This window comes from Doryrhamphus excisus, linkage group LG14 (assembly GCF_037039965.1).
Source record: "Doryrhamphus excisus strain RoL-2023G ecotype Guam linkage group LG14, RoL_Dexc_Guam_v1.1, whole genome shotgun sequence".
Lineage (NCBI taxonomy): Eukaryota > Metazoa > Chordata > Actinopteri > Syngnathiformes > Syngnathidae > Doryrhamphus > Doryrhamphus excisus.
Window position 1 is genome coordinate 1,789,667 of NC_136370.1, and position 13,352 is coordinate 1,803,018.

Below are 13,352 nucleotides of genomic sequence, written 5' to 3' on the forward strand. Positions count from 1 at the left end.
CAGAGTACTACATTCTAACTACAGTTATAGAATGGTTTAACACCAGAATACTACATTCATACTACAGTTATAGAATGGTTTAACACCAGAATACTACATTCATACTACAGTTATAGAATGGTTTAACACCAGAATACTACATTCTAACTACAATTATACAACACCAAAATACTACATTTGTACTACAGTTGTAGAATTGTTTAACACCAGAATACTACATTGGTACTACAGTTATAGAATGGTTGAACACCAGAATACTACATTGGTACTACAGTTATACAACACCAGAATACTACATTGGTACTACAGTTATACAACACCAGAATACTACATTCTAACTACAATTATACAACACCAAAATACTACATTTGTACTACAGTTATAGAATGGTTTAACACCAGAATACTACATTGGTACTACAGTTATAGAATGGTTGAACACCAGAATACTACATTGGTACTACAGTTATAGAATGGTTTAACACCAAAATACTACATTCTAACTGCAGTTATACAACACCAGAATACTACATTGGTACTACAGTTATAGAATGGTTTAACACCAAAATACTACATTCTAACTGCAGTTATACAACACCAGAATACTACATTCTAACTACAGTTATCGGTCAGAATGGTTTTACACCAGAATACTACATTGGTACTACTACATTGGTACTACAGTTATAGAATGGTTGAACACCAGAACACTACATTGGTACTACAGTTATAGAATGGTTGAACACCAGAATACTACATTGGTACTACAGTTATAGAATGGTTGAACACCAGAATACTACATTCTAACTACAGTTATAGAATGGTTTAACACCAGAATACTACATTGGTACTACAGTTATAGAATGGTTTAACACCAGAATACTACATTCGTACTACAGTTATACAACACCAGAATACTACATTGGTACTACAGTTATAGAATGGTTTAACACCAGAATATTACATTCTAACTACAGTTATACAACACCAGAATACTACATTGGTACTACAGTTATAGAATGATTTAACACCAGAATACTACATTGGTACTACAGTTATAGAATGGTTTAACACCAGAATACTACATTCATACTACAGTTATAGAACGGTTTAACACCATTCTTGGGTTCTTGGGTTCTTGGGTTCTTGGGTTCTTGAGCTCTTGAGTTCTTGAGTTCTTGAGTTCTTGGGTTCTTGGGTTCTTGGGTTCTTGGGTTGGTGGGTTGGTGGGTTCTTGGGTTCTTGGGTTCTTGAGTTCTTGAGTTCTTGAGTTCTTGGGTTCTTGGGTTCTTGGGTTCTTGGGTTGGTGGGTTGGTGGGTTCTTGGGTTCTTGGGTTCTTGGGTTCTTGGGTTCTTGAGTTCTTGAGTTCTTGAGTTCTTGGGTTCTTGGGTTCTTGGGTTTTTGAGTTCTTGGGTTCTTGGGTTCTTGGGTTCTTGGGTTCTTGGGTCAAACCTCGGTAACGCTTCCCTTCCTCGCCATGCAGTCTGGTGTTATTGTGTTATTATTCTGTTCCGACATTGACCCTTGCTTCGGTGATTTTCAGCGGGTGTTTGGAACAAGTGGTGGAAAAGTAGGGTCTGAGCGTGCCACCCCATTGCTTTTTAAATCTATGGATAAGAGTGTTGCCATTGGCGTCTGAGAAAGTCAGACACCCCCTCTCCCAGTCCAGCTGAATCCTGATCCTGGATGGTCTTTTCCTGAGTGTGAGAGGTGAAATGTGGCCGGGAGAAGCCCGATACACCCCGGAGGAGAGGGACACAGTCCATAGACCACCGCTAAATTCAACAGGATTTTCATCCAAGTTCGACCAATCTTTTCTACGGACGCTCTCGCTGGCCACCCCTAAAGACCACTGACTGTTCTCGCCGACTTCCACCTCCCAGTGGTGGCTCCCAGAACTGAATCCAACTGACCCCAAGATGCCCTGCGGGTTCACAAATCTTTCTGGGTTGTCCGGCAGAGGCTGGTAGTCACACACCATCAGGGTGGACAGGTCAGGAGACACAACTAGACACGACGAGCCCGTGTTGGGGTCCAAGGTCACTGGAACTGGAGACAAGGGACACTGGTGTCATACCATAACATCAAAAAAGTATCCATACTCAAAGTCCACTATTTTATCAGTTTTACACCAGCGGAAGCTAATTGTATTTTTACAGTTTTAGGTTAGCATACGCAGTTATTGTGTATTCGACTAAAGTGGACTCAAGAGGACTAAATCAGGGTCTCTCAACTGGTTTACTGGACTATTAGCTCCCAATGTTCATGCAATAAAATCAGTAGCTCATGCTGTGTCAAAGGCCAAACAGTAAACATATTTTTTTATGCTAATTTTTTCACCCTTTGTATTGAGTTGTGGTCTCCTGTAGAGCAGCTACACACAATAACCTGCACAGAAAACTTTCTAGATTTTGCAGAATCTGCACCTATTCCTGTGTTTTGTGCTTTCATTTATTCCATGCACTGTGATTGTGCTTCCTCACTATGAACCATATGAAAAAGTCCGCCCCTCTGTGACATCACAAAGGGACAGTTTTACCACGCCTTTTGAAACCGAGCCTTTTGAGCCATCCCAAACGTCTTTCACAGACCCCATTTTCAAACTTTTCAAATGTCTTTTACTATTTAAGGAGACTGTTTGCAACACAACGTGAGCTACAGCAGTGGGACGCTCTCTCTCGCTTTATGCCGTCTTCTTCTCCAGCAGATATCTGCAGCTGTGTGTCGGCTGGAGAGCAAGTTAAGTCCTTCCACTTAACGTCCAGCGTTTACACCCTGGACTGGTTTTCTAACATACAAAAGTTTGTATGATTGGCCGCTACGCAAGGCTGTACCATCGGAATCGTACCGGAAGTACAAAAGTCGCATTGGGACACCAGTTACTCACAGTAGTGGATGATTCTCAGCATCTTTTCCCAGACATGGTGTTGCATGCAGCTCTGGTACTTTGGGACATCAAACAGGGCACCAAATTCTTCTTTGTACTCCTCCACGTTGTACGGAGTCCTGAGACAAGCAACTTAGGATACTTAATGGTAATGGTAATGGTAATGGTAATGGTAATGGTTTAATTTCATTTGAACATGCATCAGATTACAATTGAGTGCATCCCATAATCAGTTCCCAGTTCCACATGTCCAAAAGGAGTAGGAAGAAGCAAAGCTTATTAAATCCTACCCCTCCATCTGGTCCTTTTACAATCAGTAACTGTTACATTTGTTCACTTCCTGCTTTCCATAACACAGTTTAAGGTTTATTTTATTTTATTTTATTTTATTTTATTTTATTTTATTTTATTTTATTTTATTTTATTTTATTTTATTTTATTTTATTTTATTTTATTTTAATTTAATTTAATTTAATTTAATTTAATTTTATTTTATTTTATTTTAAATAAAATAAAATTGTATAAATAATATAATATAATAATATAAATAATAAAATAAAATAAAAATATTTTATTTTATTTTATTTTATTTTATTTTATTTTATTTTATTTTATTTTATTTAAAATAATTTTATTTTATTTAAAATAAAATAAAATAAAATAAAATAAAATAAAATAAAATAAAATAAAATAAAATAAAATAAAATAAAATAAAATAAAATAAAATAAAATAAAATAAAATAAAATAAAATAAAATAAAATAAAATAAAATAAAATAAAATTAAATTAAATTAAATTAAATTAAATATTTTTATTTTATTTTATTTAAAATAAAATAAAATAAAATAAAATAAAATAAAATAAAATAAAATAAAATAAAATAAAATAAAATAAAATAAAATAAAATAAAATAAAATAAAAAATATTTTTTATTTTAAAATAAAATAAAATAAAATAATTTTATTTCATTTCATTTCATTTCATTTCATTTCATTTCATTTCATTTTATTTTATTTTATTTTATTGGCTCATCGTTGTGCATTGTTTGAGGTCCTTACTCAATCCATTCCATAGTTTGATTCCACATACTGAAATGCTATGGCTTTTTAACGTAGTCCAAGCATAGAAGTGTTTCAAATGTACTTCTTCCCTGAGATCATATTTCTCCTCTCTTGTAGAGAAGTATTGGATGACATTTTTAGCTCATTGCTTATTTTTAGCCTTATGCATTATTTTAGCTGTTTGAAGATGAACTATATCAGCAAGTTGAAGTATTTGTGATTTTACAAATAAGGAGTTAGTATGTTCTCTGTAGGCGGCATTATGAATTATCCTTACTGGCCTTTTTTGCAGTACATTTAGCCAGTGAAGATTGCATTAAAAGTATGTGTTTATTTTTATATAAGAAACAAATAAGTTTGCTCACCTTGTGGAGGTACTTCTGTAATTCTGAAGGGAGACAAAAAAGTTCAATCAAGTGGAGGAAAGAAAAGTAAGCCAGCATGAAAAAGGTTTCCTGTCAGCTGTCATGTGTTCATTTCCACAATTGCTTGAAACATTGACTGGCATTAGAAGAAAATCTGCTGGAAGAACTATCTCCAGCACTCGCAATTTACTTCAGGTGTGGCATTCGAGTGCAGTTTTTCCATGCACGGATCTTCAAATAACATAACATCCAAGTACTCAGTCATTTAGACGATTGGTTTGTGTGGACGGGCTCGTCTTTGAGCCCGTCCAGCAAATGCACTGCAGCTGTGTTGGCTCGCACAAAAGACCCACTTGGTACCTGGCGGATCAGCCAACTACCTGAGGCTTCATCTGGACTCGGGAACGTCGGGAGCCTGTTTGATACGCAAGCGAGTGTCAGTCACACCGGTTGCTGTTTGGGAAATCAGATCTCCTGCAGGCATTCGGACCCTGAACATCAGGCGGGCGGATGACGGTGAGGACAGACAACACAGCTGTGGTGTCCTCCTGCATCATTAATGTCCAACCTGTCCTGTCCTGGGGGCCTGTTACCTTCCTGGCCTCCTGAATGCAATTCTCACGGAATCCTGTTTACATATGCACACCAGATAATGTACACGTGTTTATCTATGAATGCATTCATACATACTGTACGTTTGTATTTACTTATGTTTGTTTGCGTCTGGACTTTACACAATATTTTATCAATTTGACTTCAGGATTATCATCTACTCCTCATTTTATTATTATTAACTAAGGCATTATTTATCATGTATTATTCAGTTTGTCTCTATTTATTCTGTTTTTATTTATAATCTATTCATTTTTCTGTATTATGATACATCTTCATCCCTTTCGTTGACTATTTTGATAATAGACTGGTGTATATTAGTATACAGTATGTTATGTATTTATTTATGTTTTCTTTTTATTATTTTTTCTTTTTTTTCTCTTTTCTTTTTTTAAAATACAGTGTGTTATGTATTTATTTTTGTTCTGTTTATTATTTTGTTTAATTTTTTTCTTTTTTTTCTTTTTTAGTATACAGTATGTTATGTATTTATACAGTATGTTATGTATTTAATTATTTTTTCTTTTTATTATTTTTTATAATTTTTTTCTTTTTTTTCTTTTTTTAGTATACAGTATGTTATGTATTTATACAGTATGTTATGTATTTATACAGTATGTTATGTATTTAATTATTTTTTCTTTTTATTATTTTTTATAATTTTTTTCTTTTTTTTCTTTTTTTAGTATACAGTATGTTATGTATTTATACAGTATGTTATGTATTTATTTCCTTTTTATTATTGTTATTATAATTTTTTTTTCTTTTTTTTCTTTTTTAATATACAATATGTTATGTATTTATTTTTTTCTGTTATTATTTTGTTTTACATTTTTTCTTTTTTTCTTTTTTAGTATACAGTATGTTATGTATTTATACAGTATGTTATGTATTTATTTCTTTTTTATTGTTATTATACATTTTTTATTTTTTTAGTATACAGTATGTTATGTATTTATTTCTTTTTTCTTTTTATAATTTTTTTATCATTTTTTTCCTTTTTTTAGTATAGAGTATGTTATGTATTTATACAGTGTGTTATGTTTTTATTTCTTTTTTATTATTTTTATTATAAATTTTTTCTTTTTTTGTTTTTTTTTAGTATACAGTATGTTATGTATTTATACAGTATGTTATTTATTCATTTTTTTTGATTATTTTGTTTATTAAATGTAACTTTTTTTCTTTTTTTCTTTTTGTATACAGTATGTTATGTATTTATACAGTATGTTATGTATTTTTTTATTATTTTTTATTATTTTCTTCTATTTTTTCCTTCTTTTTAGTGTACAGTATGTTAAGTATTAATTTCTTTTCTCTGTTTATTCTTTTTATTATTATTATTTCCTTTTTTTCTTTTTTCTTTTTAGTATACTGTATGTTATGTATTTGTTTCTTTTTTTTGTATTATTTTTAATAATATTTTTTTTTCTTTTTCTTTTTTTAGTATACAGTATGTTATTTATTTATCTTTTTTCTTTTTACAATTTTTATAATTATTTTTTTCTTTTTTCTTTTTTTCTTTTTTTTAGTATCCAGTATGTTATGTATTTATACAGTATTATACAGTATTTAAGGGAATTGAACTTGGGTCTCCTAGCTGTGAGGCCTCCATGCAAACCACTCGTCCATAACAAGAATATTTATTATTTTTGTTACTCTTATTTATACAAGATGTATATAAAATATTTTTACCTTTAGAAAGAAGATGTTCTCTGATTCCATGAATTCTTCCAGTTCTCCAATCCTGGCAGTCAGGATCCGTATGTCATTACTCATCTTGTTTATCTTGTTCTCCACCTTCTGAATCTTCTCTTCTTCTTCCTGTTTCAACTCTGACATCAGAGCGGCCTCCTCATCACGCAAGTACTGGTGCATCTTCTCAAATTCCTCCCTCAAGATTTGGGTGGTTGTTATTGACTGGCTCTGTGAACAATGTCCAGGAGTTAGCATTTCACATCACAACATTCAGGTTGATCAGGGGTCTCAAACTCAATTTACTTGGGGGCCACTGGAGCTAGGGTCTGGGTGAGACTGGGCCGCATCAGGTTTAAAAAAAACAAACAAAAAAAAACGCATTTATTAAAAACTGAAAAATGAATATCTTTGCTTGTTTAGCTAGCGACCTAAACGGTAGCCTCCAAGTTATTTCGTTTAAACTTAAATAGCCAAAAACTTACCACTTCCACACGGATAGGGAGGATAACTATTAACAGTTATTTAACCTTTAACATGAACATGAATCAAACGTAATAATTTTTTCTGGGTACATGATACCATACAGCATCCATATAAAAGACTTACCACTTCCACACGGATAGGGAGGATAACTATTAACAGTTATTTAACCTTTAACATGATCATGAATCAAACGTAATATTTTCTTCTGGGTACATGATACCATACAGCATCCATATAAAAAACTTACCACTTCCACACGGATAGGGAGGATAACTATTAACAGTTATTTAACCTTTAACATGAACATGAATCAAACGTAATAATTTTTTCTGGGTACATGATACCATACAGCATCCATATAAAAAACTTACCACTTCCACACGGATAGGGAGGATAACTATTAACAGTTATTTAACCTTTAACATGAACATGAATCAAACGTAATAATTTTTTCTGAGTACATGATACCATACAGCATCCATATCAAACTTTACATTAAACTTTCATATCAAGGCGGGGGCCTCAAATTAGTGTCCTGCGGGCCACATTTGGCCCGCGGGCCGCGTGTTTGAGACCCATGAGGTTGATGGTATGAAATAATCAACTCGTGTAACTGAATGACCTTGGTGTCAAAACCGGTAGAACGGCTAATGTTAGCTTCCTGGAGATGCGCCGATCCAGGTTTTATGCCGCCAATTCTGATACCGCTGAGGGTTGCGACCCTTTCTTTACGGGAAAACTGCACTACTTTGGAGGGAATTTGCCCATGACCCAGAATCCTTAACACCCGTGGTGGTCAACCAAAGGTTCCAGAGTATTTTGAGTTGGGCGGCGGTTGAAGTTGGATTCCTGCACGGTCTGGTCACAAAATCATTGAATGATCTTGAAAATGTTCAAGTACAAACAGCAGTAGTGGCCATGAATGTATGTACTTGGTATTGAATCAGTACCAGAACTTGCAATATCCCGTCGCCCACCCCAAAATCATCGACCGTCATCACTGTGATCACTCCAGACGTACCATGATGTGAGTCGCAATGTCCTCCCAGTTTTGTTTTATGGTGCTTATATTCTCCAGTTGCTCCTGGATGGCTCTGATGGTAGATCTCATCTTCTTCTGCAAGCACACAATCATGGAGACGTGTTATTGTTTGGAAGAAAATAGAAGTCCAGCCTTGTTTTCACCAAGCAGTACAATAGACGCAGTAGCTGACCCAGATCTCACCATCACACCTGGTGGTTCATATGTGACCCAGCTCAAGGTTTCTTGGTCCTTTATTGCGAGCTGAACTGAAGTGAACCACTTTGAAGAAAAGTCAGCAAAATTTCCATGTACAGGGTTCCGAGAAAACTGGAAGTTGAAGTGTTCCCGAACAATGAAAGAGAAATGATCTCCAGTTTCAGACTTCTCTTAGACCAGGGGTCTTAAACATGCGGCCCGCGGGCCAAATGTGGCCCGCAGGACACTATTTTGAGGCCCCCGCCTTGATATGAAAGTTTAAAGTTAGTGCGGCCCAAGTTTGATATGGATGCTGTATGGTATCATGTACCCAGAAAAAATTATTACGTTTGATTCATGTTCATGTTAAAGGTTAAATAACTGTTAATAGTTATCCTCCCTATCCGTGTGGAAGTGGTAAGTTTTTTATATGGATGCTGTATGGTATCATGTACCCAGAAAAAATTATTACGTTTGATTCATGTTCATGTTAAAGGTTAAATAACTGTTAATAGTTATCCTCCCTATCCGTGTGGAAGTGGTAAGTTTTTTATATGGATGCTGTATGGTATCATGTACCCAGAAAAAATTATTACGTTTGATTCATGTTCATGTTAAAGGTTAAATAACTGTTAATAGTTATCCTCCCTATCCGTGTGGAAGTGGTAAGTTTTTTATATGGATGCTGTATGGTATCATGTACCCAGAAAAAATTATTACGTTTGATTCATGTTCATGTTAAAGGTTAAATAACTGTTAAGTTATCCTCACTATCCGTGTGGAAGTGGTAAGTTTTTTATATGGATGCTGTATGGTATCATGTACCCAGAAAAAATTATTACGTTTGATTCATGTTCATGTTAAAGGTTAAATAACTGTTAATAGTTATCCTCCCTATCCGTGTGGAAGTGGTAAGTTTTTTATATGGATGCTGTATGGTATCATGTACCCAGAAAAAATTATTACGTTTGATTCATGTTCATGTTAAAGGTTAAATAACTGTTAATAGTTATCCTCCCTATCCGTGTGGAAGTGGTAAGTTTTTTATATGGATGCTGTATGGTATCATGTACCCAGAAAAAATTATTACGTTTGATTCATGTTCATGTTAAAGGTTAAATAACTGTTAAGTTATCCTCACTATCCGTGTGGAAGTGGTAAGTTTTTTATATGGATGCTGTATGGTATCATGTACCCAGAAAAAATTATTACGTTTGATTCATGTTCATGTTAAAGGTTAAATAACTGTTAATAGTTATCCTCCCTATCCGTGTGGAAGTGGTAAGTTTTTTATATGGATGCTGTATGGTATCATGTACCCAGAAAAAATTATTATGTTTGATTCATGTTCATGTTAAAGGTTAAATAACTGTTAATAGTTATCCTCCCTATGCGTGTGGAAGTGGTAACTTTTTGGCTATTTAAGTTGAAAGGAAATAACTTGAAGGCTACCGTTTAGGTCGCTAGCTCTCTAGTTTGCGAGTTAGCATGTGTCTCAAGACCCTGCAGTTGCGCAATATGTTGTAAATAAAAAGAGTATAAATGTGACTATAGTCGTGTTTTGTCATGTCTACAGGGCTCTAATAATGCTTTGTTCATTTTAATATGAAAAAAATCATTTGTCTACCCACCAACTATGTATATGTGGTTTCTTAACTTTTTATTATTATTATTATTATATTTATTTATTACTGATTGATTGAAATCACGTTATGAATGCATGTACCTTGTACCCCAACGGGAAGGTCAGTATGGACGGTCTATATCTGCGCTGTGATCGCCTGGCCACCAGTCGTGGACTAGCTTTAACTGGGCAGGAAATGAATGGATGAAGGGTGGTTGCAGCAGGGTTCACAACACATTAACCCTCCTCTTGTGTTAGACTCGGCACCGACTTGTTTTACATTTTAATGCATCAAAAGAATCCCATAACATTTATTTATTTATTGCATCAAGGCTTTTTGACTTTGTCAGGAAACAAAATAAAACCCAAAAAATAATTTTGACTACATTTTAAAATGGTCTGGTTGAAATTATGACCACTGTATTGTTAGGGTGGGTTTGGACCCGGTTATAATAATAATAATAATGACTATAAAGCAATATTTAGAGCCCCAACTGAAGTCATAAGTGTCCAATTAGCCAACACAATGACAACCAGCTCCTCTTCTCATCATGGAAGCTTCAGGGGATTCTCATTTGGACCGCTTTTCCAGTATACCAGCAGAAAAACAAGGTCCAGTTTACATGTGAGGGGAATTCACTCATTTGATTGGCTGATTTCATATTTACTATTTGGATCATGGAAAGAATGGCAAGAAGTACAGTGAACCAAGATCTGGACCTGTTCTGCTTTTTCATTTCACTTTATACTAAAGTTCTGTTGCTGAAAACAATCACTTTTTATACCTTTTCTTGACATGAATATATGAAGAGCTTGCAACCAAAAGGCGCTAAATCCAATTTTCACTAAGTTGCATGTTTTTCATCAGTTTCATGTGTATCCAAATCACATATTTTGGTCTTGAAATCATTTTTAAAAATATGAAAAAAAGTGATATGAAATTCATGCTTTCAACCAAAAGGCGCTATTTCCATTTCAGATTTCAACCAAAAGGCGCTAAATCCCTTTCTTTATTCTGATTGGCCCAAGTTTCTCATCTATTGATAATCTGACCAATCAGAGAGAAGAATACAATTGGCACTGCACATACAGAAAGCCAGTATCAGTGCGCATCCTGTTTTGTTTGTGTACATTAAGTACACGTATGATAGTTACAGTATGTTATGCAATTCAGGAGAACACAAATTGTGTTTTTACAGTATTCTGTAACATGGAAGTTTTTTTTTTTTACGTGTCTCTACCTTGACACCTCCAACTTTCATGAGAAACATTATTTTACTTGTACTAAAAAACATACAATGTAAAGAGTTTGTAATGAGATGATTTTTGTCACTGTCACCTTCATGGTGCAGGCAAATATGAGCACTGCTTTTAATAACATTTTTATTAATTTAATTAATAATAATTATTTTGTATTGTATGTTGAGAATGGCTTCTGTGTTGTAATTATTTTATTAGCATAGCACATTAAAGCACCTTACATTCTTTTACAACAATGCCATTAAAGAAGTTGAAGGTGACTTCAAATTTATTTCAGCCAAAAGGCGCTAAATCCGAAAAAAAATTAATTAAAAAAATATATAAAATACGTGGTGTGTGCAGGATTTTTATAGCATTCATTTTTATGACCTATATTGATAGCTCTTTCATTTGCAATATAGACTTGATGACCAAAAAATCATTGATTTTCTCGAAATCAGTCAAAATGGATTTAGCGCCTTTTGGTTGCAAGCTCTTCATATATGGGTCAAAATAAATCAAACTAATTTAATTTAAGAGATATGTTCTATATCCCTCAGTAATAGCCATGTAACAAAAGAACCTTCATTTTATGAATATGATTCTTTTGAGGTTCATTTTTGGAAATAGAAATGGAGGGGTATAGTGACAAAAAAAGGCCTACATGGCCACACCAAAAGTATTAAAAGCAACATTTTCATGGATGAGGAAGCCTAAGAAGGTAACCAAGACATGAGAAGCAAATTTCATAGTAACTTATAGTTTTTAGTGTATTTTATAGCTGATTTAATACATAATATGGGTCAAAACTGACCCGTTAACATAAGAGATACTAGAGATACTAGAAAGCTAACACAAGAGCAAGGTTAATAAAGTGTTATCAGGCAAAATATGTGCATTGATTGTCATGTTAAATCATGACATATATTCAACCAACCAATCGATAGAGTTGGTTAAGATATTTCCAAACAAAATGTGATCATACCACAATCACATTCATAAATTCTTAATAAAAGGTACAGTCTGGATTTGTTGTTTTTATCCATCTGACCTTACAAACAAGAGCAGCCTCTTCAATGGAGCACCTCTGGGGTGGGTCCTGTCCGTTTGTTTGACACTTTTGACAGAGCAGGTCGTCCTTGTCCAGACAAAACCCGCTGAAAGGTTCTCCATGCTGCACGCATTGCAGCTGTTTCTCCGAAATACCACCTTCACCGTGAGTTTTTCTTTCCTCTGCGGCAGGCCTTAAAACCGCCGCTGTCACCCCTTCTCTTCTGGGCTGCCCCTGGAACAAGGCACCCAAGAGACTGTGAAGGACAGAGTCCATCAGCTGGGAACCGTAGCAGATTGTGCAACCTTCATGACCCGTCTCTTGCTGGCTCAGGTCAATACAGCTTCGACATAGCTTGTGGCTGCAGGGTAAAGTCACAACACCTACTGACTGGCAACCTGGACACTCAAGCTCTTCTTCGGTTTGGGGTGAGGTCTTCTCTTCTTCAGTCGAATCCACATTTGTGGACTCTCTTCTGGCTGTATTGTCGAAATTATGGTCATCAGAACATCGAGGGTTTTGCTCTTCTTCATTTTCCTGATCAGCCCGACTCGTTTTCTCAGCCATGGCTGGTCTTCAGATGGAGTCTAATTTTAGTCAGACCGCTTTTGGATGAAGTATTTGTTTGTGTGCTGCAGATCCACATTGAAATAAGCACCTCCCACTCAGCTGCTGCATGCCTCCTCCACTCATATCATGAAAGGTCATCAAATGACGTGATAAAAATACTTGACAGAGTTTGGTAAGTTGTTTGTAAACAACAGCCATTGGCAAATGGCTGAATTCTAATCTCGCGATGGCTCCTTGACTTCGGAACTACTACTGATTGTTGAAATACTATGCTGCTTGCTAGTCAGCGAGGAAACGGTAGCTTTTTCTTTGGCAGGAGCTAATCAGTGCACCCATTGGAAATCACAGGAGGTCACTACTAATTATAACAGCCTCACTGAGGGTGTCATCTTACAAAGAACACAAAATTCATCACTCAGCAACTTAACATTCAAAAGGTATAAGGTAGGGGTCTCAAACTCAATTTACTTGGGGGCACTGGAGCTAGGGTCTGGGCGAGACTGGGCCGCATCAGGTTTTCCAAAATTTAAAAAAAAAAAAACG

At 34.8% G+C, this 13,352-nt stretch overlaps 1 protein-coding gene across 1 annotated transcript; it reads right to left on the reverse strand.

The window, feature by feature from the left end:
• Positions 1–1,300: 1,300 nt before the first annotated feature.
• On the reverse strand, positions 1,301–12,814 carry LOC131132715 (E3 ubiquitin-protein ligase TRIM35). The gene is made up of 6 exons (XM_058078602.2): positions 12,240–12,814; positions 8,128–8,223; positions 6,621–6,851; positions 4,314–4,336; positions 2,888–3,006; positions 1,301–2,049 (listed from the first exon to the last, which is right to left on the reverse strand). Exons 1-6 carry the CDS (start codon positions 12,804–12,806, stop codon positions 1,502–1,504), a joined length of 1,584 nt encoding a protein of 527 aa, XP_057934585.2. The 5' UTR covers positions 12,807–12,814; the 3' UTR covers positions 1,301–1,501.
• Positions 12,815–13,352: the final 538 nt, after the last annotated feature.